The sequence below is a fragment of the Tetrao urogallus genome (genome assembly GCF_951394365.1).
Source record: "Tetrao urogallus genome assembly, chromosome: 4".
Lineage (NCBI taxonomy): Eukaryota > Metazoa > Chordata > Aves > Galliformes > Phasianidae > Tetrao > Tetrao urogallus.
The window spans coordinates 64,752,955-64,779,287 of record NC_136817.1 but is presented as its reverse complement, the minus strand read 5'-3'; the positions used below and the strand labels follow the sequence as shown (position 1 = coordinate 64,779,287).

The 26,333-nt window shown below is 44.4% G+C and overlaps 1 protein-coding gene across 6 annotated transcripts in view; it reads right to left on the bottom strand.

The window, feature by feature from the left end:
• Positions 1–26,333, bottom strand: part of CTBP1 (C-terminal binding protein 1) — a gene marked incomplete at both ends in the record, with an annotated part of 164,692 nt that overhangs the window by 43,520 nt on the left and 94,839 nt on the right. For 4 of the 6 annotated variants that reach the window (XM_079534262.1, XM_079534263.1, XM_079534264.1 and 1 more), the window contains one exon: positions 17,507–17,546. The exons of the other annotated variants lie outside the window; for them this stretch is intronic. In XM_079534262.1, the coding sequence (XP_079390388.1) occupies positions 17,507–17,546 (40 nt within the window). Of the gene's footprint in view, positions 1–17,506; positions 17,547–26,333 lie in introns of those variants that run through there. 6 annotated transcript variants of the gene reach the window in all.

Sequence of the window (26,333 nt, the reverse complement as noted above, 5' to 3'; positions counted from 1 at the left end):
TCAGTCCATAAACTTTATGGATCATTGGGTGTGACTGAGAAGAAGAAAAAAAAAAAAAAAAAAAAAAAGCCAGTGAACTCCTGCAGACAGGAACTGGAAAAACAATCTGCTTCAACAATTGCAGCAGGAGCAGCACCATTACCTCCCAGAGCCATTCCAGTAACAATACAGGTCCTGCCAAGGCTTACAGAAACACTTTTCATGGAAGGACACGGGCTGGACATTCTGAGGACAGAACACTGAACATAGAGAACAAGCCTGGAACTCACAGGAAGAGCAGAACTGTGAAGAGATGCACCGGCAGCCCTCAGCACAGCTCTTCTACCCATGCATTGAAAAAATAAAGAAGGAAGCAAGCAATGCTTTAAGTAATAAACCAACAAAACACGTTCTCTGAATCACCATTTTGCCCATGAACTGCATAAAAGCTGAACAGCCACATACCATTAATTTGAAATGTAATACACTCAAGGACCTGCTCTTGATTTGCCTGTAAAATATTAAGTAGGAAGGAATAAAAAGGATAATAAATTCTCTCACTCCTCCTAAAATGTTTCTCTTACAGTAAGCTGTTTTATTACAGCAGGTTAGGATTGTTTTGGCACAATTTAAAGCACCACCTGAGCTATACCTCATCTCCCTGCACTATCAATTCAACCCCTTTCGGAGCACTAATTTCACCTTATGTTTTAAAGGTGCTGCCAATCATCCATTACACAATCAAACTTCTGGATCCAGTCTGTCACAGCGATGAATCTGTGCCTTTCTGCATCCAGACATGGCACAGGATGCTGTCTCAGAGAAAGAAACCCAATAACCCAAGCAAAGCCAACATCAAAGGCTTCCTTTATTCTGATCCCAAACACTGAAAGCAATTTCTCTAACAGCACACCTGTACTTTGACCAAGAACGTTAAACTATTACCCAGGGCACTCCTTATTTTCCTTATCAAAAAGGATGAAGATAAGCAAGTGTGGGGCCTTGGATAACCAAATTAGTTTCACAAGGTTTAATATTTTTGAGGTCAGCATAACGTGCTCAAATGATACTAAAAATAACAGCACTGAAGTGCTCTGCAGGTCGAACACAGTGCTCACTCTCCTTAAAACTTTTTCTTTTTAAATAAGGAAAGCGTGTAACGCCCTACGCCTTCCCTCCCTACGCCTTTCAGCTCAAAATCACGATGATATTTTCATCAACAGTGAAAAAAAATATTCTGATTCTCTTTATTAAGCATGTGAAGAAGGAAGGAGGGCTGGAAAATTCCCCTGAGAATTACAGCTATAACACTCAAAAGCCTGGGCTATGCATAAGTATATGTATACCTATGCCACAGGCACATTCAAGACCAATGTAATTAAAAAGGGAGAACTCAGCACTGTGTTACAGTCCCCAGCAAACGGCAGCAACTTCCTTCACTCACACTCCGTTCTGTTTTTTCTGAAAGCCACAGCAACTCTGACCAAAGCTGAAGCAGTGTAAAGGGCTCCTTAAAGCTCTTGGGATCCCTCGATCTTTTGGGTTCCTCCCTCAGCCATGACCTCTGCTGCTCACGGTCAATGAAGATGGCTGATGACTGTAACAAGCTAGAGAACAGCTCATGAAAACGGGAAACTGAGGAAAGCTATGGCATAATGGAACCAAAGCCCTGCACGCCCCAGGCAGGGTGCTCAATCCTAACCCACTCCGAGTGAACTGAGCTTGAATAAATAGGATTTCCTAAAGAGATGTTCATTTTGAAGGTAAGCAAACAGGATGTATGAAAATGACAAGCTTGCTGAGAACGGGCCAGCAACAACAGTCCAAGTGCCAAGTAAAACAGGCAGTTTAAGGCAAAAGCTGACTTTATGTTATCATGTTACATTTAATCATAATATAATAACAGCCATGATGTAAGAGAGTTGCTATACAGAGCTTTTCTTCAAGCAGATTTTGAGTTTCAATTACAAAGGCTCTCGTCCCAATATCACAGTTAAAGCCGTCCTGAAAAACAGTTAAACTCGGGACTCATTCCCATGGCTGAATGGGAGAAGCAAATCATTTCTTCCCACATACACCACATACTAACGGGGCTTGGAGAAAGTTTTTGAAGGCTTTATTTCCACTGAACTGGTGAAAAGCCAGAAGTGTTTAAAAATGACCCAAAGCTGCATTTTTCATTGGGTTTTACAGCATTTCTTTTTGTCTCTGCAGTTTAACCATTTTGAACTTGAGAAGAGCTCACAAGTGTAAGAATGCCTTGGCTGCAGATAAAAGCTTCTAATTATTTTTCAGAGCACAAATCACGTTCCATCTCCCTGTATCACATAAAACATTAAGCAGTGCTAAAAGCATCAGTAACAAAGAAGTGTTACAAAAGGAATTACTGATTCTATTAAGAGCTACAAAATCTTAAGGCAAAAGGGTACCCCTCCTTCATCGTGCAGACAAGATCCCTTAGCAGCTAATCCTTCCTACTGTATATTTCTTGTCTCTTCTAGCACCACGTTTTGGAAAATGAATTTGCTGTTACCCTTCCCAGCAAACTGCCAGCCTGCACTCTTATTCTAGCTTTTTCCATCCATGCTTCAGCTTAAAACAAAACAAAACAAAAAAAAAAAACAAAAAACAAAACAAAACAAAACAGAGTTTGTTACAGCTCCTGCATCCCACAGCGTGTGGGTAGAGATGTTTACCAAGCTGCCCACAGCACGTGTGTGCATCACAGAAATGTCACCTCTCCCTCTTGGTGACAGCCTCAGAATTGTGCAGCACTGCAACTCCTGGAAATGGACAGCATGGGAATCATAGAGTGGCCCGGGTTGAAAAGGACCACAACGATCACCCAGTTACAACCCCCTGCTATGTGCAGGGTTACCAACCAGCAGACCAGGCTGCCCAGAGCCACATCCAGCCTGGCCTTGAATGCCTCCATTGTGGATGGGGCATCCACAACCTCCTTGGGCAACCAGTTAATGAATGATTACAGCAGCTTCCTTCCACTATCAGGATAGAGAGTGACTGAAGCAATGAGAATGGATGCAACAAACAGTGTCCAAAATACGCCGCTCTGATCTGTAGATCTTCTACATACTCAATCTAGAAACACAAGGAACGTCAGTACTGGGATATATTACTGTGTGCAAGGAAGTTTGCATGGGCATCACGTGTCTAAAAGTGTCACAGTAAGCACTCCAATCACTTGTTCTTTCACCAGAGTAAATCACCAAGGCAATCTCAGTCCTCACAGTATTTTCATTGAAGACTTTATTCCAAAAGCTCCATCTTATTTCTTTCTATCCCTCCTGCGTCAGTACTCTCACCCCAGTTACAAAAGGAAGAAAGGAAACAAGTGCTGAGAACAGCAGATGAAACCTGGAAAACAACTCAGTAAAGTCAAAAAAAATGATCCTCTGGATGAGGATTATTTATTGGGCCTGAGCTGCAAAGCTGATAAAATACCTACAAAGAGTGAATGAATCAGCTGGTGCTTTAAGAGTCAACTCCACTTATACATACTTACATATTTTTAAATCATTAGCAGGATTATTTCTTTAGAGAGGCTACAACACAGCAGTATCTGGTAACATGTGGGGGCTTTTCTGAATTGCTGCTCAAGGTGAAAGAACTGATGGCCTCCTGGCTTCTTCCAGAGTCTTCTTCAGAACTTTACTTTCCAAGTCCAATGAATACTGGGTGATTTTGTAGCCAACTTGCAACATATCAGCTTCTTAACAAAATATTATTAAACACATTTATTGCATTATTCCCTCAAAACCAGCCAGCATTGTGGCAAGCACTGTATGAAGCCAGACAACAAGAACATCATGGCAGCAGTTTGCACAATGAATGGAAACACAGCACAGCTAATATAAGCCCACTGGTTTTTCCCTTTAAGAACACAACCCTTTTTCTGGTTACAATTTAACACCTGTGTTTTGATACATGTTCCTTCACACTTGTTTTATAGGTACTTTCCGAAAGGCTTAAATAAAATAATCAAATTAAGCTGGACGATTTGTTCCTTAACACGTGTTGAATAGAGCACTGGGTAACAACTTAAGACAAAAATACTTAAGGGACAACACCAGCAGCAGTGTTTCCCTCTGGGAGGTCTGGTGAGAACCCACAGAAGACTATGGGAATACCCTTGATTTTGATGAGACCAGCATCCAATCTGTAAATAAATGAACAGAATACAGACAGACACTTCTCTTCCCAGCACTGCACAGAGCTGGGATCAAGTGGCAGCAAATGCAGTGAAGCCAGCTCTGTCCTGAGACCTGGGGGCACCCAACCCCAAGCCACACAGTTGGCATCAGCTGTGCAAACTTACGTTCCTCACCAGACTGAACTGCCGAGCTGGGTGCGCTGCAGGGTGAAAATTGAGAACAAATAAACAAGCAATCCTGACAAACAAAAACACAGCAAGAAGTTATGAATGAATGAAACACTGGGCTGCAGAGAGAAAACGGAAGAGGAGCTCAGTCTAATCAAGAAATTCTATATGAGGATTAAGCCAATCTGCAGCTTTCCACCCCCTCTTCCCTTCCCATGGTTCTGGCTGCTACTTTTCCATGATCAGCATCAGGCTCTTCGAGAAATGATGGGGGGGGGTGAGGGGGGGAGGAAAGTAGTTTACAACAGGCAAGGGAAAAAAAAGATCTCATCTCCAGTTACTTTGACAAGTACATCTAGATGGGAAAAGACGGCAAAAGGGTGAGACATGCTTGTTTCTCACTCTTAACAGATCTATTTGTTATGAGAGAATGGAGAGGGTGGGAAAGTGGGGAGAAATGGTTACACTGTGTATGAGGAGCTGCTGTCACACAGGAAGCAGCACAGCCCAACCTTCTTTCACAGCTGCACTGCGGGCAGTGAGAATCTGATCTGCAAGCTGCCAAAAGCACGACAAGAAGCCCTCATCTCTGCTCCTAAACCCCTCACCTCCAAGAAAACCACTCACAAATAACATGAAAGCTCAGAAGAGCTCCGACAGAGGAGTTTGGTATGAACCAAACCATTGATTTTTCAATCGAGCTATTTAAATTGAGCATTAAATATTAAAACGTGGGGTTTACACCTACAGTGTTCTGCTTTCTGAGTGCTTATTTTTAAAAAAGTGGAGAAATTAAGAAAAAGAAATGGGCCATCCAGCTGCTGTGCAAGATCACGAAATAGCACTCATGGAACAAGCACTGTGAAACAGATCCCGAAATGAAGCATTTGAAGCCTGGAACAGGATGGAAAAGTATAAGCCAAAGTAAATTAATTCAAATCTTATTTCTATTCCTCGTATCCAATCTGTATAAAGCTCTCCAAACAACGCTCTGAACTATTAGAAATTAAAATGAGATTCGATCCTAAGGAACTTGAAAGCAACTACGTTGAGAGCAAACAATCTGCACCTGCTTATAATATGTCTTCAATTAGTTATTTAGTTACCTACACTTAAAATAGCCCGTACTCCAACAGTTTCACATTTCTAGAGATGTGAACACACACTGACAGTCCAGCTATTCTTCATTATGGAGACACAATGGTGAGACTTGTTTCTCTCCCAGCTGCAGCCCCTGATGAAGCATACATCATGGCACCAAGAGCAACGCTGCAGCCATCGTGGCCAGGCTGCAAGTTGCCTTTTGCCCATACAGAGGTATTTCAGAAACCTGTTAGTCAAAGTCACAAAGTAATGGTGGAAGTATTCCTCCTTCACTACTCATCAAAGCAAGCCTCTGACTTTCTTCCATGCAAAATGTAGTACATCCCACCAAGAAATCATCCATCCATTTTCAAAACCACCTTATTTAACCACCTAAGATAGAAAGAATGATAATTCATGTTGCGTCAGAAAGCACGTGAGTATTAATGATGGGGAATGATGAAGAACATAAATGGCTTCCATTCTCACATCGAAAAACAAGTACCTGCAAATTAATGCTAAAGGCAACTGGTCTATAAAGCAGCCATGTTTCCATGCCAACTGATCACAGAAATACACATAATTCAAGAAAAAAATGAATAACCTACCAAACAAGAAAATTTAAAAAAAAAAAAAAAGAAAGCAGAAGTGCTAGAAATCAAGATTCTGACCATACCCAACTATTTTACAAGAATAGCAAGGAACACAACAAAGGATGCAATTTAAGACATGAATGGTATACAGCTAATGGCACTTCATCATTACAATACTTGTAAAAGCTGTCATTCTCAAGTCAGCAAGAAAAACAGGATACAGAACACCTCTATTAGGAAGGAGGGAACACTCGCACAATAGCAGCAATTCTTACAGAGGTTTCACAGTTGGTAGACATGAAAGCCAAGTTGCTATTCAGTGCACATCTTTCATTAGGATTTTATTTTCTGTCTTCATCGAAGGTCTTGCTTTTTGTTCCCTATTCATACCAAGTCACACTGGGGTTCTGCAATCAGGTAGCAGAGCTGCTTGCAGTGTGAGGCAGTTTGCTGCGTTCCTTGCTAAATCCGGATGTTGGGAACAAATACACACCCATGTGCACACAAACAGCTTGCAGAACGATGCACACACACCTGATGTAATTAGAAGTGCTTGTGTATATGAACATATATGGCTTCACAATTGATAAAAAAGATGCTACTGCTTTCTGTGCTACAGCAAAAATAAGTTTGATGTTCACACAGGAAATTAAGGTATACATACTCCACGCATGCATGCATACGCAGGTATAGATGTGGAATAAGCAGACTTATTTTACACAAGGAGACTGAGAAATGTGAAATAGAAAAGAATGCTACATGTCTAAATATAGCCCGTCCCAAGATACTGATGCTTATAGCCAATAAAACCAGCAGTTCAAGCAGTTGCTCTTCACAGTGCAAATAAACAAATAACCTCCAACTGAAATGTCCATAAAACCCATGTTCTAAGTGAACACAAACTGAAAATGGCACAGCAGATTTGTTTCTTAATATGTCTTCATTTTAATCAAGTAAGCAACAGTGCTTTTCATCCCATATAGTTCCTGAAAACACATTAAAAGGTATTACAGGTTTAGAACTGATGAAAAATTACAGTCACAGAACTGGAAATCCCACCAGCAGCACATTTCAGAGCATTTGCATTTTACTGTTTTGCTGCACTTTGCGTGAGAATGGAACATTACAGGCGCCTACACTGATCCTACTGACTTCATCCTGATGTGAATGTACAGATTACTTGACAGCAGGCCTACACACTGCTTGGAAAAATGCAGTTTGCATACACTGAAATCTAGGTTCATTTACTAGCTACAGTGCATGTGAGGACCTCAGCAACATCAAGGAGCGAAGGGGAATAATTACACGGCTGTGTCTGAACCCATCCATACAGCATGAAAGATCGTTTCCCCAGTGACCTTCTTTTGCCAATTCAGATCTCAGCAAAAATGGAATTTTTAGAAGTGAAAGCTGCTTGCCACACTTTTGACTAAGAATCAATAATGAAAAGCCACATGTCCTCCCATAAAGATATCACCACTAAAGGTGAAAAGACACTGTGGTAGGAAAGCACTAACCCGAAAAGCTCCTAAGTCACTAAGATGATTTTCAGTAAGAACAATGTTCACACAAAAGCCCAAGAAACCACAGACTAAACAAAAAAGCATCTCTGAAATTCTCTTAAGTTTCTGACTACACTACTAAAGCTCAAGAATGAACATTCACCTGGCTAGAAAGATCACTGGTACGCATGGCTCCTCATGCACTAAACTACTGTTTCGAGGCAGCACACGCTGCATTCTTGGAGAATCAAGAGTAAAAGAAATGATGACGACATGTGCTCAGAGCAGACAACTGCACACCAGTTCCCTGCTGCCATGTTTCAGAAGGAGCAGGGGTGGCAAAACCATCAACAAAGCAACGACTGTGAGAGCAAACAGCAACGCTTCCACGTTCAGCAATCGCTGCCGCCCAGCCTTGGACAGCAGTGTGTTTATCCAAAGGAACGGAAGAATGCTGCCCTGAACTTGCCCATTATCCCACAGCAAAGGTATTGTGGGAATGTTAACTTTCACCTGGCTGACTTCCAGATGCCGGCAGGAAAAAACGCCCTTTTCAAATTTTAGCCAACTGAAGAATACTCTGCATTTTTCACATTTTCCAATTATTCCAAGCTATGTATAAACACAGGCATTGAACGAGATCCATAGAAAATGTATGTAACAACATAGCCGACTGCCCTGTGAAAGACTGAATCAAGGAGTCTCTGGTCCAAACCAAGCAGCTAGTATTGTGTTTCACCAGCCACGACAGTGTTTCAAAAAGCCACATATTTCCAGAACAGCAGAAATGTTTGTCCTGTCTGTAAGAGCTCTTACTGGACAGAACAGGTAGGAATTAAGGAGCTGTGGTGATTCCAGCAACGTGGTGCAGTGTGGTGGTGCAAACCTGTCACCACGTGATGAAGATGCTGCTTGAAGCCAGCATTCTGCCACACAATTAATGAGAGGAAATTCATCTCACTTACATATGTAATGTCTGAACAGGCCCCAGCACAGCAACTGCAGCACAGCAACTGCGCAGACTGGGGAAGACCCCAAAAGACAACTTGCGAAAATCCCCTCTGTGTTAAACAGCAGGCGTTTCTCTTGCTCTTTTCCATCTGGCACTTCAAGGAGCTGTCTTTACTTAACAGTCGTCTTGAAGTTTTTAATAGTCACACAATGTGCAAACTCAAACCGATAGGAATTATTCCATAGCACTTCTCTTCCAAAGATCAGCTGTTACAGCACAAATAGCTCTCAGCCGTGCCTGCACTCCAAACCTCTGTATCTCAGTGATACTGGCACACAGCAGCGCTCAGCGCAGCGTGTGGAGCTGCAGCACCCACCAGTACTTTGGTTTTCTCTTTCTGTCAACTTAATTGATAAACCAAAACTTCCCAATTCAAATACACAAGAAGAAGAGCTTTACTAGTGGAAAGAACATTTTTTATTTGACAAAAAGCACGCCCTTCAATCACAGCAGAATATTTTGGACAGCTGAGCCCAGTCAAGCTCTGGGCTGTACATTCCTCAGTGCATTTACTTTAATTCAGTCCTCAACTGAAAAGATGCTGCCTCCCAGACCATTTACTTGTGCCAAAACACCACCTACAAAGCACCAGTTCAGAGCACTATTACTAAGAGAATCCTACTGGGATGTGTTGCTTTCACAAGAAGACGAAGCACAGTAATGCAAGAAGAGCACCAGGACCAAGCAAGTCATTCTGCTGTTCTTGCCCAATGTGCTAAGCACTGTTTTATACTTCCATTGTTTTATATCTTCTTTCAATTCTCCAAGCACTAATTTGACCCAGCTTCCCCTGGAAGTCAGCAAGTCCATGTTTTCTTACTTCAGTACTCACCTAAGATTTCTATAACCAAAAGAGGAAGAAAAAAAAAGAAAAAGAAAGAGAAAGGCTTTAAAAGGTGATTTCAGTTCTCATGTTAGTCATTAACTTCCTAATAAACAGAATCACAGAGTGGCCTGGGTTGAAAAGGACCACAACGATCATCCAGTTCCAACCCCCTGCTGTGTGCAGGTCACCAACCACCAGACCAGGCTGCCCAGAGCCACATCCAGCCTGGCCTTGGATGCCTCCAGGGATGGGGCAACCACAGCCTCCTTGGGCAACCTGTTCCAGTGCATCACCACATTTACATTTTGTGTAAAAAACTTCCTCCTAATATCTGACCTAAATCTCCCTGTCTCAGTTTAAGACCATTCTCCCTTGCCCTATCTCTATCCAACACTCATAAATAGGAGCTTCAAGTTCCTCACACAGAGGTGCAAATCCCACACAGAACATCCCATTAGAACACATGCGTACATGACAACACAGATGCTCAATATACAGCAATTGCAGAGTATCACATTCTGGTTCAGTTTCTCCAATTCCTAAATCCCTTAATGCAAATTTGAAAGAAGCAGTTTACACTTAAACAAGAGTTCAAACAGCAATGTGCCAGCTTAACAAACCTGACTGAAAATTGTACTTCATTAAATGGGAGCAGTTTCCCAGGTATCACAAAGTGTGTTCACAGACTGCTGCTTTCACTATGCATTTCTGTGATCAAAGAAATCTAAGGTATGACAGAGGAGCCTATTTACTATTTATAAAAATAATCCATTTAATGCTCATTTTGAATTAGTCTTCTAAAATGAAAACTAATCTTCACTAATTCTCTTTGATAGTCTGAGAGCTACATGATTCTCGAGGTCCTTTTCTTTTTTTAACCTGCACAAACAAACAACCCACCCTCATTTCAACAGCTGCTAGAACTGCACAGGCCACAATTTGAAAACTACACCATTTCTACACAATAGTGTCCTTCAGAGAACCAAAAGTAAACTTCATTTCCTATTTCTTGATTTTTTTCTTTGACTTCTGTAAGTATAAGAAAATATTTGCCTTTTAGAACATAAGCATTGACTTTGTCAGAGTATTTTTTTTATGAAGCTGCAAAGCTCAGGAAAAAAAAAAAAAAAAAAAAAAAAAAAAAAATCAAAAAACCAACAAGCTTAAGAACGAGTCCCAAGTGAAGACAGAAGCAAAATTATAGAAAGAAAGGCAAAACAGAATAGAAGAACTCACGTACTTTAGGTTCTAAAATACCACCTTAATGTAATACACTTTAGTCACAGTCTAGGAAACTGAGATTCGTGACTTCATAGAGTTCTCATAATCTTAATTCTCCCATCTAACAGACAGAACTTGTTCCTCAATTGCAGGTACTGAGCCAAAGCAACTCCTGGACAGAATTCTAGCACCAGGGTTATGCTAAGTAGCACTGGCTTAGCACACAGATTACAGCTAGGAGCCTGTGGATTTGTCAACTCACTTCAGGTCCCTTCGATCTCAATTGGAAGGGGAATGACTCAACATCCTGCAGAATCAGAAATCAAAATCTGTGAGGAAAAGAGAAGTTATGCCTGCAACATAATGTTCTCCAAATTCCTACTTAAAATCCCTTTTTATTGCTTGCTCTCACTGCTGAATGCATAATACCAGATTTGAATTTTAGATGGCTGCAGGGTGGTCATGAGATAAATACCAAGCACATTCGTCTGCCTCTGTATTTACAGTAAGAAGGAAAGTCAGCTGGACTCAAGGACTCAAAACATGAAGCCTTTTAACGTGGTAAGAGAAAGCCCTGAACAGAGGGCTGCCAAATATAAACATCATACACAACTGAACCTGAAAGGCAATGCATTGTGAAACCCTTTCAAAACCACACAACACTATGGGAATTAAGTAAACTTCAAACTCCCCTGCAATACCCTCATCATAGCTAATTTGTGATTTCCTGTACTCGCAGTACTAACAGCACAATGGAGCCTCTATTGTGAGCCTCCTCCCACAAGCCTTTAAAAAAATGCAAGACATTCTTTTTATCTCGACTGGCGTGGCTAACTACATCCAGCTCTGTGCAGATAAAGCAACATCTAAAAAAATAAGCTTTTTTTTTTCTAGAAAAAAAAAACCACGACAATCTGATGTCTATTTGTGCTGACTGCAGAGATCAGAGGAGTGGAGCTTTGGCAGCTGCACTGCTGACCAGCAGCCTCACGTAGGGCAGATGCTGGAAGCTGCTTTAGTTGTAGGGTAAGGAGAAAAGGTTCCTCAGAGCAGTAGCTGCAAATCCAACACAACTGTAACAAGTGTCAGCAATCTCATCAGCTGGAAAACAAAAACCCACAAAGGTTCGGCACATCCAATGAATGAAGTGACCACAGTACCAGCTATAAATTTTGACTGAGGGTGAAGGCAGCAAGTCCTGTAGATGCAAATAATCAAGTGTACTGAGGTACTGGAAATGGGTACTGCATTTTTTCATCTTAAAGCACCCCAAAATCAAATGCAAACAAACTAAAATTACTTTCCACACCAAAATCCTGTGACAGAAATGAAAGGTTGGCACAAGGTATTTTAAAAAAAGGATCTCCATTAGCAGAGGAGAATACAGTAAGGATGTAAAAATCAAACATACCATGCTGCAGTGGGTTTGGTGAGCACCTTCAGCACCTTCCTTACCCCATAACAGCACATTATGAGAAAGATGTCGCAGCCAGCATGGGAACTCACACACACAGCACAACTACTGAGGATTGCTTTTCTCAGTAATGCTGATTACATGAACGGGAAAATCAACTACATGAGCAAGGCCTTGATACACATTAATACTACTCAGTGGAGCAGCAGACACACATTAAGATGGTTGGTAGACCACAAATGTGAAAATGCTCATTATCCGGTCGAAAATAAACAGCTTAACATATCTACTACAACACATTAAAGAGAAAAAATATTTAAATACCAGTTTAAGAGTCTGGAGACTGGCTTGTGGTTATCTCTGCTAAACACTTCAGTCCTGCATGACTCTGCAAAGACTGAAGCTACGTACTCAGCAAGAGACAAACTAGCTGCAGCCATCTGATGAAATCTGACAGGGATCTGATTCATGATCCTTGAGGTCCCTTTCAACCCTGGCCAGTCTGTGACACCTTCAGGAATTTTGATGAAGAGCTTCACACCAGTATCTGCTAAGCCAGGCAGTTTACAGGATTGAGGATGCCCAGCTGCAAATACACAAAGAGGCAGAGGCAATTTTGGACAGTTTGGCTTTAAGTGCGGGCTAAAAATTGAGTCTAAAAATTCAGGTTAGGGTAAAATTCCCACGTAAGCCAATAGGAACTCTGTGGTTGTAGACTAAAGGTAGCGGGATCTGCAGAACAGCAAAGCCCCAGCCAGCTGTCAGCCCTGCGGCACTGCCTGACTGTGTGGATGACTAACAGCTGATGGGACGGCGAGCCCTCCCCGCAGCCTCCTGCAGTCAGCCCAGCAGGAATAGGAGCAGGCACCTCTATACAGCTCCCTTCTGCCTGCTTCTGACTAAGCCAGGAGCTGTAGGAACAGCCTGCAGAGGGAGAAAAAATACCCTGCAGCGCTGCTTCTCGCCTGGCTTTCTTCTGATTCCCTCACACAGTGGTTGGGTGTGATGCAGGATAGCACTATTCCCCTGCTTGGCCACATACAGGCTCTCCTGCATAAGAAAGGAATACAGGTCAAGGGAATGCATCTGCGGGAGCCTTGGAGGGTTAGATCTGTTGCTGCCATCAAACAGTAGTCACAGGCTAATTGCTCCTGATGGCATTTTGGAGGACAGGGAGAGAGGGACAACTCCTCACGTGGCAGCAGGAACAGTCAGCCCAGCCTGCTAAGGCTCCAACATGAGCAGAATAGAAAGCGGAACTGCTCTCTGACTGCCCCCAGAACTCATCTGTCCTAAAACACTATTCCTTTACCTACAGTTGGTTCTGCTACCCAAAGTGGATGAGATGGGGCCCTGCATCTTTCTTGCACAAGACCAGACATGCAGAGCACTGGGCTGTGATTTCCCAGCCACCGACATTTCTCACTTTGAGAGGTCAGATGCCAATCGAGCATGGAAGCTGGCAAAAGCTGTGCTTGAGGGACAGCAGAACAATTCTGCTCCTACCATGTTCCACAAGGCAGCGTGAGAATGAATGGCTGAGTTCCCACCAGGTGCACCCACAGCCCATACTGTGGGATATGCCATGTACGACAGTGCAAGACACAGCTTATGAACAAGTACTGGGACTGTTCAGGAAGGCAGCACAGGGCACATTCAGTAGTAAGAAAACACAGACTGTGTACAGGGATCTGAATTGTGGCTCAGGTCACAAGCGACAGATGTTTTCCTGCTTCCTTCCTTGGTGTGGGGTGGGATCAGAGCTCCCCCGACGGGACTGAAAGGAGAGGAGGACAGCTCTGAATTTGGGCACACACAGAAGCATGAACAGCTTCCATTCCAGACTTACATAACTCAGCTGATGGTGACACAAGTCGCTGAAAGTTCTTTGGGCACAGATAAGGGACATCCACTGACCTGAAAAAGGAACTACTAAGATATGCCTTAAAGTACCTAACACAAAGCAAAATTACATAATCACATTAACTCGTGTTTTAATACTGAATGCTTTCACATGTGACAGAAATAAAAGCTGTTACTAAAAAAAAAAAAAAAAAAAAAACAACGCTCAAGTTTGTAAGTAGTGCCTGCAGCCCCATGCTTGCTTTTTGTGTTTTCCTGAGCAAATCCCTCCTGGCTGACTAGAGTGGCAGGTGCACTGCAAGGAAGTCTCTCCAAAGCCCCCTGAAAAAAGGGAAGAACAGAAGATAAAAATACAGAGATGAGCAGCAATCATCCAAAATATACACCAATGTGATTTCTTTCTACAGGGAATTCAATTTTAACTTAAGGTTTTTCTGCAGGCAGCAGCTACAAGAGGCACAAATTAGACGAGCCCTGGGACTGCCTCAGACTCCTGGAGGAAGCAGATACAGTCTCTGGTCGGGCTGATCCCTGGGGAAGACGGGCTGAGGAGCGCTGCATGCTGGGAGAGATGTGATCCCAACCACAGGTCGGGGATCCCAGCACCTCCCAGGACTGGATGCTCCCAGACAGATGCTGGGCAACTGGAAACGTTTTAGATTTGGCAGTATTGAGTGTTTGCTGTCTTCTCTTGATCGCACAAAAGCTGAAATGAATCACCACCTTTGCTGTTAGGGCAGCTGGGAAGAAAGACGTAAAAGTACAGCTGGGAACTCCTGCCTCCCAAAACTGTAAATCCTGTGCTGACTGGGTGTGAAGAAGTGCGTGTGGCAGAGGAACTGAGGTTGAAGGGCCATGTAGTACAACTTTAATCCTCACCTTAAATTTTAGGGCACATATTGAATGTGTAACTCCACCTCCCCTCCCTCACTAAATAAATAATTATGGGGCCAGAAGGTTGGAGAGCCTCAGCTGAGGCTGCTACACTGTGATTTGAGAGCTTGACACATGCTGCACAGTATCACCTCATCAATGTTCCCAGCTGGCCTGGGAAGCAAAAACCTAAATATGACTCTTAAAGGCAGGCCTACCACACATACAGCTGCCCTGTACATTTCAAGGAACAGCTATTACAAATTCATCGTGGGTGCTGAGAGACAACATGGCCACGAGCAATTGTAGTCCAAAGTATTTGCATGGCTTTGAATGAGAGCTGGATTACACATAAGCAAATTAAAGATCACATTGCTTCTCAGGAGTTTTTACTCAAGACATTTAAATCCGTGCCTTTGCACACACTTATCGCTGCCCAAACTATCTACTCGCTAAGAAGGCAATTCTTCCATCCTTAGTCTGTTGAGGCAAATGTCAGTTTTGTCCCCCAAAAGCACTCCCCTGTGCAGATACCTCACTGAAGTAGAGGCCCTCTAATTGCTAAGGAGGGACAGACTTTATGCCTCAGAACACTGGCAAGCATCCCGCTGTATCCATACGATGACGCTTCACAGGATCCAGCCCAGCCCTCATCTCCGGGATCACACCTCTGGCTGAGCACTGCGACCACACTGCAATAAAACTCCAACTCTTAGGAACAGGGAATTGAAGCAAATTGAAGCACCGCGCATTTTTAACAAAGAGCAGATGCCATTTATCTCTATGATACAGAAGGACGAGTCAAGAGCTAACCGAGCTGACAAACGTAAGGACACTTGTAATTTGTTTTGTCACGCTATCAGGAGCTCCACACGATGATAAAGCATCGCACAGCCGCAATATTTACGATGACGAGCTCCGTACAAGCAGTGCTTTGTGTGCTCAATGGCTGCATGCTCCAGCTCCTCCGTGACTACGTCTGACAACGCTGAACTGAAACATTCACAAAGGTGATTGTAGTGGTTTCATTTCCCAACAGTGCTTCCATTGACTGAACTCCTCTGCTGAGCGTGACTAAAGCAATTCTTGGGGCTGTTACTCTATTTGCCAATTCAGTCATTCGATAACACACCGCCTGATGGAGAAATATTGAACCTACAGTATTTTGGGAGGGGAGGGGCTGCTGTTCACATCAGGACAGAAACTGCACCACTCGCATTGCACCAACTGATGCCACCAAACAAACAAAAACTCCGTCCACCTCCCCAGCATTATTCTGCATTAACAATGACCCAAACAAGGCAACAGCTCAACTCCTCAATTTCCCCGTTCTATCTGCTTATGCCTCACATCACAAATCCCAAATTCTCAGCCTAGAGAGTGGGGGGGCAGGCTGAGGGCTGCCTGTTTCATTTGGTTCTGAACTACAGCAGCAAACTGCAGCTGGACCAAGCATTCTGTTTCCAGACCTCTCTCCCAGTGGCCGACGTGCTAACAGACCAAATTGGTTACTACCCACCAGACGTTACAGAACTCAAATATTGAAACCCAGCTGTCTCTGGGGGGGAAAGGCAGGGGGTCAATAAAGAGCAGCATTAGGAAACAGACTGAAGTTAGCAGTTTGGGTTGCTATTTCACATGCTTGCTTCAACAACACGCAGCTAAAAATAGATAAAACAGATAAGAATACAGAACAAAGAGATGCACTGGACAATTATCTTCCTGCCAGCACGGTCTACTCAATAACGGGCTTCTTAACCCTTTTTATTTACAAAGAACACAGATTCTAAAATGATGATGAATAAGCTTTTGACTTAGAACAGAAATTATTTCAACACAAATTTTATTTTTCTTTGTGCTTTCTCGTTCCCTCCCCGCAGGGACACAATGGGGAGATTGAAGGTATTTTAATAAGGCACCAGGCTCTTTGCCATGGGGCCAGAATGCAAAATGAGACCATTCCCACCTCGTAAGGCCCTGGAGATGGAACAGACGCATAGAAAACGCACGCACACACCACAAATATCAGAGCCCGTTTCAATTCCGTGGGCAAAAAGTACACGTTGGGCGCCGTTTATTAGGCCTCATTATTTTCAGCGAGGCCGGGGGAGTGATTATCTCGAGCTGCTCCGCCGCAGCCCCAAAGCAAACACCGCTCCAGATAAGGACAGCGGTTATGAAAACGTTCAATTGTTTCATTCCAGCTACAACAGGTGAAGCGGCGCGGGCTGCCGCGACTCAACGCCCGGAGTTCGGCGTTTTAAGAAGGAAACAAAGCAGCGGAGCGGGCGGCAAACAAGCGCCGCAGCCCGCCTTCGCCACCAAAGCGGCGGTGTTTATAAACAGCCCGACGTCGTGCGCGGCGCGCAGACACGCAGCCGATTCCCCCTCCGAGAAGCGAAACCCAGGGCGGCCCCGCAGCGCCGCGTCACCCCGCGGCCGCGCACCGCCCGGAGCGCCGGCAGCAGCACGGGCCGATGGGGGGGCGGGGAGGGGGGCGGCGGGCGGTGCCGTGCCGTGCTCCGCACCGCGCACTTTCGGCCGCTTCCAAACTTCCTGCTCCGGTCCCCCGCCCCACGCGTTCATTCTAATTTTGGTGCCTCCAACCGTAACGGTAACGCTAACAGATTTCAGCCCCGCTCGCTGGCCGTTCGCACGCCGCGCCGCCGCCTCCCCGCTCCCCGCACGCACAAAGCCCGCGGGCCGCTCGCCCCCCTCCCCCGAGCCCCATCGCGCCTCCCCAGCTCCACCGCCCCCGCCGGCTGCAGGCCGGGCGGCGCAGCGCGACGCGAGCTCGTTACCTAGCGGCAAGCCCTTGTTCAGCAAGTGCGAGCTTCCCATTGAAGCGTCGGGGCCGCGGAAAGGGAACCGGGCTGGGCTCGGCCGCTCCGCAACGGCCGCGCTGCCGGGGGAAGCGGGCGCCGCCGCGGCATATGGCGGCCGCTCCGTGGGCGCCCCTGAACTGAGGCGCCTCGACGCGCGCCCGCGCGCATGCCCTCCCCGCGCGCGTCCCCCCGCCGACCGCCGCCGCGCGCACGCGCACTCCCGCCCGCCCGGCTTCGGGGAGCGGCCGCCGCTCGCCGCTGACACGGCCGCTGCCGCGGGCGGGGCTTCGGCGCCTCGATCTCGTGGTGCCAGGAGGAGAGGAGGAGTGGAAGAGAACGGGGCGGGAGCTGCGGGCCGGCTTAGTCGGAGCGGTCGGGCCCCGGGAACCTCCCTTATAATCGCAGTTGCCTTTAAACTTTCACAAAGTTAAGGCTGTACGCGGCCGTGCTGCGTGCGGCTTTAAGACTCGCTGCTTCTGCATCAACGCTCGCTGTTCTCAGTGTTGGCACTCGCCGCGTTCAACATTAACGCTCACCCTGTCCCCTGAAGATCACGTTTTCTTGTTTTGTGCACTTTTTCCCCTCCGTAAATACTTACAGCCCCCAGGCGCTGCCCATCATGCAGCCCGCTCCCTGCGCTCTCCAGGCATCCTCCCCTGCACACTGGGAGCCTCTGAGCTCCGAAAACCTCAAAAAAAGGGTTATTTTTGTTTATTTCAAGGGCACACTCACATACAATCGCCTCGCTCCAAGACCCCTCACAAAAAAGGGGGGGGGGGGGGGGCGGGGGTTCTCGCAGAATATAAGCTCGTAAATTGCTCTATTCATTCTAAGAAGCCATTACTTATCGTCATTATTAGCGGCGGTGTTTTTTCACCTTCTCCCGTCACAGCAGCCACCGCACGGGGCTCTCCCAAGAGCCGCCTAAAATGGCAGCGGCGGCGGACGCAAAACAAAGTCTCGGCAGCGGCCCGCGGGTGGCTCAGCTGACGACGGCTCCGCCCCACCGCGCCCCATCCGGCGCGGGGTCATGGCGGCAGCGCGGGGCACTCCTCTCCTCAGCGCCGGGCCCGGCCTCCCCAGTTCGCCCGGTGACGGCGGAGCGGCATTTCTGCTGCGGTGCTGCAGCCGTCTGCGAGAGGAGGAAGCGCAGCGGCTGAGAAAAGGGTGGGCTCAGCCTGCTCGTGGTGGCAGCGGCGCTGAGCAGCCCGGCCCCCAGCGCGACTCGGCGCGCCTTCAGCCGCTGACTTTCTCCATAGGAAGCGCCTCGCGCTGCGCGGTGCCTCTGCGTCTCGCTGTGAGGCAGCACCCAGCCAAGTGCCTCGTGTGTAAATAAACACGTTTGGATTCAGTCGCTTTGAAGTGGTGAACCGCTTTATTGACGTCTTAGATGTTAGCAAATAGAAATATATATATGTATTAATATAGAAAATGGCACCTATCGAGCCCTCAGAAAATATGGATGTGGAAGTAACTCGGGGAAAAAGTACCTCTATGAAAAGCAAACAGCAAAAACGAAGATTGAGAACTGGAGTGAGAGCTCAGTTCCGTTTTTACAGAGCAGCAGGGCAGGCAGGGACCCCTCCTGAGAGGGGCACGGGTGGGGGGGGGGGGGGGGAGAGTGCGGGGCACGTGCTCAGCACTGAAGGCAGAGGGAGGGAGTGTGGCAGCAATATTGTGACAGGGGGAGTGCTCCGAGCGAGGACACGTTGGCATGGGGAACAGATGGAGTATTCAGTAACAGGAGGTTATTAATACTGCAGCTTGGGATTCTCTATGCTGCTTCATGAAGGGACTCATATGCTTGCTCTTTTTCTTTCCTGGCTGCACGCAGACCCAAACGCACGCTGTGTAGGTAATGTCGTGCTTGCTTCCCTCCCTACGCGCACATCACAAATCTCTGTTTCCTGGGAAAACACAGAGGGCTGGATCCTGAGTAAGTGGCTAACTGTGTTCGTTTCAATAGTGCTACGCTGACCTGCACCTGCTGGAGCAGAGGGCTATCTGATCCCGGCTCCCAGCCCTGAGGTCTCTCCTCCTGCTCACAGACAGCTGCTGAGGGCACCTGCTCCCAAGGATAGGCTATGAAGGCTCAGGGTGTTAAACAAAATAACTGAGGAGCGGCTGTTAAGAACGTGATGTAACGCTGTTTCTGACCGAGAAAACAAAGCTGCTCCTTCTCCCCTGCATAGCTCCCAGTTGCAGACTGGGTCTGAGAAAATCCAGGGGCAGTGCAGCTGACTCCAGCTACCCCCACCCATTTTGTTTCCTATGTTTTCAGACTCACTCTGGGTCATAAAACAGTCAGTTGTCTTCACATCTTTCAGACTATGATTTGCACAGCTACAATATACGTAAATCTTCCGCAGAACATAACAAAATTCCCATCCTCTTATCACATTTGGGCTGTTGCTGTGGCTTTTAACAGCAGTGTTACGCAGCTGAGAGGCCTCTGTGCTTTGCAGCAAGAATTATGGCGTTTTTCAAAGCCCCCAAACTGTTTCTTGGCTTCTTAAGAGTCAGCTGGAGGAACACATATGCTAAAGAGTAAATACATTGTTTTAAGTGTATCTTTATCAGCCGTATGTGAAATTTAAATGCAAGTTTGATTCCCCTCAGAATCTCCAACCATAAGGGTGTGACCTTGGGCTTTCACAAATTAGATGCATTAGGGTATGATATCTTTAGCAGATGTGACTTTGAAGATAGTGAAAGAGGAAGTTTTACTGTTGGACTATCTAAGCATGAGCCAAGACATTGCCGTGTGCTTTCTAAAGTGAATAATGAGATTTGACAGTGTTCTTACATCCAGATACTGAGACTGTGTACTTACAGATGTTCCTTAGTTTGCCATAGGTATGTGTGCTTTCACTTCATTATCGAACATGCATCATTCATGTGAATGCTCACTGTAACAGTTCTTAAAACCATCATTTTAAAACCTTTGCATACTTTTAATCAGAATGTAAGATTGTGTTTCAAAGGAAGATCTCCTCGGTTTTGTCAATAGTAAATCTTGCAGATGATATTAGGAGACCCTGAAAGGGATTTATGTCAGAAGAAAAGAATGGTTGAATAAAGCAGCCTCAGCATTTCAACTTTATCTTAAAAGCACATCTTTAAAATGCGTACTCAAAATAAGCCAATGCAATTTATTTTATAATGTGGAAAGAAGACTTTGTTTGGGTATAAATATTTCCTTAATTCTCTCACTGAGATCCTGAAAAACATTTGCTAATAAATCACACATGTACAGATCAGTCTACTTTCATTTTGCAACTGCACAGCAATTGTGTGTTATAATTAGAGCTGCCTTTTTTTTTTTTAATGTACTTCGTCTGTGTAAAACTCCCCTCTGTAAGAAGTTAATACTTTCTGGTTGATGTGAAAGAGAAAGGCCATTCTGGAGAAACATTTTTAGCAGGTTCTGAGGGGAAAATGGAAAAAAAGAGTAATTGACAAAGGGAAGACATTTAATCTTTAAGAAATGGTGCTCATCACAAGGATGAAATAAAATAGAGGACCTTCATCTGCTGTAGAAAAGACGGTTTACGAAAGGATCAAAGTAGTAGATTAAAGTTCCACTTAATGAACAGGAAGTTCAGCTGTGTCAAACATTCAAAGCCAGTTCTGAAGTTCCAAACGTGCACTGCTCCCTTCTCAAAATGGAATGGCTGTACTAGCTCAATCCTGGAAATAACAGCCGTACAAAAGTGAAAAACCTTGCAGTGTGCTGAACGAGAGGAAGAATAACTTCCCTTCAAAGCAGCAAACACAAAAAACCTCTCTCCTCTGATGTTATCTGTATTAAGCGACTAAGGGATTTTCTTCTTGATCTCACCCTCTTCATATAAGTGCTAAAAACACAAGAACCGGGGTGGAATTAAATCCTCTGCATGTTCTGGTTATCATGGAATGAGAGCTATCATTTTCCACCTAGTCAAGAGGAGTTAACAGACCATTTCCAGGAAGGTCTGTGTTCTGGCTAAAGAGAAAAAGATCGAGATGAACAGCAGAAGAAACCTATCGAGAACCATTAGTGGATGTCAGCCATTGTCCATCTGTTCACAGTGGAATCTGTCCAGACCTGAAGGAACAACTGCAACCTGCCCCATATGGCTCACTCCCTTCTGTGCTGGCAGGGCTGCTTTGGGGATTTGACATTGTTCGAGGTAAAGGAGAAGCAGCACAATCTGTGCTCCTAGGAACGAACAGTCAATTAACATCACAGAACAAACAGCGCTTGTAACCCACGGGGAGGTTTTCTCCTCACCTGCCCGAAATGTTGGAGCTCGTTCAAACTGTGCAAGCTGCAGAGATCCTATGCTGAGTCTCCTTATTTCAGTGAAATCTTTAAAAATTAGTTACCAGCTAAATTCTGCAGGCAGTGGGGAGTCCCCCAACCAGCCCCTCAACCACCAATGCAGCTACTTCCAAAGGTGTCCAAAAAACCACTTGAATAGGATACATTACACTGAACATTCAATTATAGTTCCAGTACAATATGCTTCCATCATGATGAACTAGAATAACATTCTGCACTTAGTTCTACATAACTGGATTGTGGCAAGCTACAGCTGAGTGGTAATTTGCTCCTCAAGTCTTAACTCAGGAAGCAAGATAACATTTTCAGCATGACAGAGGGCAGTAGCTCAGGCCCATTCACAGTAGCCATGACATCCAAATTTCTCTTTAAAATTATACTATTAAATTGTGCTGTCCTCTTTCAAACTGCACTATACCACCTTCTGTAGTGCTAGATTCTGCACACAAAGACACAAGTGAAGTGACAGATGTATCCAAGCCAACTGTACGGATCAAAAAACTGCAAGTCTGTAATACATTTGATAACCTGCTTGATGGGACTAATTTTGCAGGTAATATGAAGAATAATTAGCTGTCCAGTAGCCCAAGCACAGCCAGCAGATGTCCTGAGTGAACTTCCCATTGTGGTACATCTTCAGCAATGTACAAGGAGTACATTCAGCCACACTGACTGAAGGGCACAGTGACGCCATTTCCAGAAGAAAGCAGAGAGATGCTCAGGCTGGAGGCTCTATCTCTATGCTACTCAGGCTCTGAAACCATGAGCAGCTAAGATTTGCCAGCATTACTTCAAACCTGAGGCAATTTTCTGCTCAGAAGTGGGATTTACTATTTTGAGCCTGGCACAAGGCTAAAAGCAGCCGTAGGTGGCACCTTTAAAAATGCTGTACATACAGACCAATTTGGACTGGCAGCAAGCTAGCGGTCTGTGCTGTAATCTAATTTGCACTGTGCTACGCTCTACCTTTTCTTTGGTTCCCTTATAACACACTTTAGATTTTGCTTTTATCAAAGCTACACAATAAGTAGCCAGGAAAAAAAAAAAGTTATCGTTGGATCAGAGATTATTTCAAATTTGTCAGGTAATTACATTCACGCTTACAAACATGATTCATTCATTAAGTGGTAGAAAATATCATACCATCGTGTTCGAAACATACTGCGAAACTGGAGACCCCAACAAAAATAATGTTTAAAAAGGCATGAAATAAAAACAACATCTCACCAAGTATTTATCTGGAGATGTTTCTCTCAAACTAACCCAAAAGCATCTGAAAAACCTGGAAAGAGCCTAAAGAATGCAAAAAACAAAGCAGCAATCAGTGAAAATGTCACATTGCAGACACGGACCTTGAATGTAGCCATATAGGAGAATTACAGACATTTCTGACACTGAAGCGAACGCTCCTGCTTTGTCAAATTCACTTGGGATGATTACAAGTTATTAGACTTAAATTTCCTCCTCTTCCAGACTGAGGCTCTCAGCTTCGTACCCAGTTTAGCACTGCATTACCAGCACTCCACTGTCACCCAACAGTAAGATAAGAGAATGGTTCATTAGTGAGAAAAGTGACCTCGAGTGAGTCATCACCGCTGTGCCTCAAACACACATCTCCCCGCAGCGCCTTTGCTTCCACCTCCATACACAATTAAAATCTGATAACACCACAGCATAACAGTCAGCAGCATTTGCACACAGCTTCAGTAACTCTCAGACTGCACAGCAGCTGTAACAAGTGGCAGAAAACACCTGGAACACCAAAAAAAATCAGATACATTTATATGAACGTCTGCCCATAGATAACTATTGAGGGATTTAATGGGCTATAATAAAAACTGTAAGCTCTAGCAGCATTAATTTTAACTCGTTTCTGTTTCAGTTTAAAATTAGCATATCCAAAATTTTGTAATAATACTGGAAATACCATTCTATTGAATATGTAAAAAGAAAAACCAGTAACAACCCCCAGAAATGGCCCTTCGTACTCTAAGAAACCAGGAAAATTAGAATGGAGAGAACAGTAAGAGACAGTCAGAGAAAATCGATTCCATAGTTACAACATACAGCCAAGGCAATCCATAACAGGGAATGGTCGATGATTTTGGAACAGTAAAAAGAAAGTAGCAAGGTTTCATGAGTAAAAAGCACAGCTCATTGGCAACAGAAACACATTTCATATTTGTGTGCCTCCATAAATCTAGCAACAAACTAATACCTTTATACCTCTCCTAACATGGGTGCAGTTATCTAACAAAGGCTTTATAGGTAGTTATTTGGAAGTACCCCCTTTTTTCTTTTACTAACCCAAAATAAAGGTTCTTGTACCATTTTTTTTGCACTTAGCCATCCTCAATATTTGAATCTCAACAGCTGAGAAGTAAGCTGCAAAAATCCCTATCAGTATACAAGATACAACTCCAGGCCAGAAGACATCAGTTTACATGACGATTTCCACAGTGATAGGGTAACTTCATTTTGGAAAAGCTCCCTTTCTATTGCTAAATAATGCAAAAAGAGAAAAACCGTTATTCTAACTAAACTGTGACTTGATCACACTACTACTGTAATGCACAACTTCACCATAGGAGCTGATTCAGATAGGTGACCATCACTATCAACAGACGTGCTGCTACTTGAGTTCATACTCCCTGCCCAGCGCTCTAACTTGCAGTACAGCAGCACTGCAGCACTGCATGTTATGGTATTATTATGGTATTACGTGTAGATCACTGGATGAATTTCCTGAAGTTACCCTGTGACAAGAAGAAAACACTGCAGAGATGCATCTCACAGAAGCATTTGCCAAACCTAGTCCATGGAGTGGCTGGACTCCTGCACACAGTGACGCAGTACGCAGCAGCTGTGTGCTGAGTTTGCATCACAGCACATTACAGCCGTAGTCTTACACATCTGTGGGAGCCACGCCGTGTCCCAGTGACCACTGCTGACCACTGCTGACCACTGCTCGTGGTTTCTGTTGGGTCTGGCAGGTTTGGTGAGGCTGCAGTGCTGGCAGCATTTGTGACTCACGAGGACATTGTGAAATGCCCACAAAGTTCATCGTGATCTACAAACTAAAGAGACTACATAAACGAGAAGAACTTTCAGTGATAGCTTCAAAAGGTACATTTCCTACAGCAGTGGACTACAGAGAAAACTCTGGGAAAGTCAGCTGCAGCTAGCACACCACCTTGCTTATCTTACTCTTTTTGTTTTTGTTTTTTAATTTCTTTTATCAAAACAATTGCTCAGTCCCTTTTTTATGAAGCAGGACACCTAATATTCCTCGTTGTAATGAACTATTATTTCTCACTACACGGATGTGCCTCGTGAACTACGAGGTCACAAGAAACACATTAAGCAATTAAAAAAAATCAGCAACACCAATGCAATCAAAAATCCAAAATGTTTTATCATCTCATTCTAGGGAACAGCTTTGGGTACAGAAACACAAAATTCCTTCATCTGTATTCTCATGTTTTATTTCGGTCCTATCCCTGTGATCACAAGAGACACTGATACCAGAATCAGCTTTTATTAATTTGTGTTGCTTTATGTATCTGAAAGAATGGTCACTGCACAGGCTTGTACATCGCTATGGGAAGAATAAAGTTCAGCAGACATACACAAAAAGGGAAATACTGCCACATCTCTGCAAACAGATTGGGCTCCTAATTGAAATGATTTGATACGCCTTATGAACAGTACAAGTTACAGCACAGATGCGGAAGTTACCTTAAGGAAAAATGTTCTTTAACTACTGGGGGCCAGAGACTGAGCTGTAACAATAAATAAATGTATACAGATCATGTATAAATAATTAATTAGATTTTCCTGAAGAACCTGGAAACAAATGAGAATAGTTTGTGCGTGGCTGTACTGTGCTGATCTCTAAGTAAAGTGGCTTCTGAAACCCATGACCCAGAAAGGTTAAAGTTGGTGTCGTTCCCAGAGGCTGCACCTACGTGATTAACATTACAGAGGCACCCACACCAGAGAGAGCTATCACAAGGGAAGAATGAACATAATTCATGGACATAACAAACAGTCTAATGAAGAAAAAAAAAAAAAAAACAGCCACCAAACCACACAGCCTTAGTTCAATTAGAGCACTTTGAATGTTCTCCCCTTCAAGCATTATAACTGTAAATTCGACAAAAAAATGAAGTGCTGGGAGGATTTGTTGTATGCTGAGGTCTTACAATTACAACCAGAGTTGCGTTCTCAGCCTCTCTGTGGATCTTTCCTGACAAGAGATATCCAATTGTCCTAAAATCTATGGATGGTGTGAGATGTAGACAGATGTCTGTGAGGCCATAGGCTGAGGTCATCAAACTCATCTCATTTGTGACCTAGGGCCTCATCTCTTGGTGGTCTTAAAAAAAAAAAAAGGAAAAAAAAAATGGAGGAGGGAGGGAGATGGAGAGGACACCAGTGAAACTGTTTGCTAATTTACCCAGAAAACTGTTCTAGTTC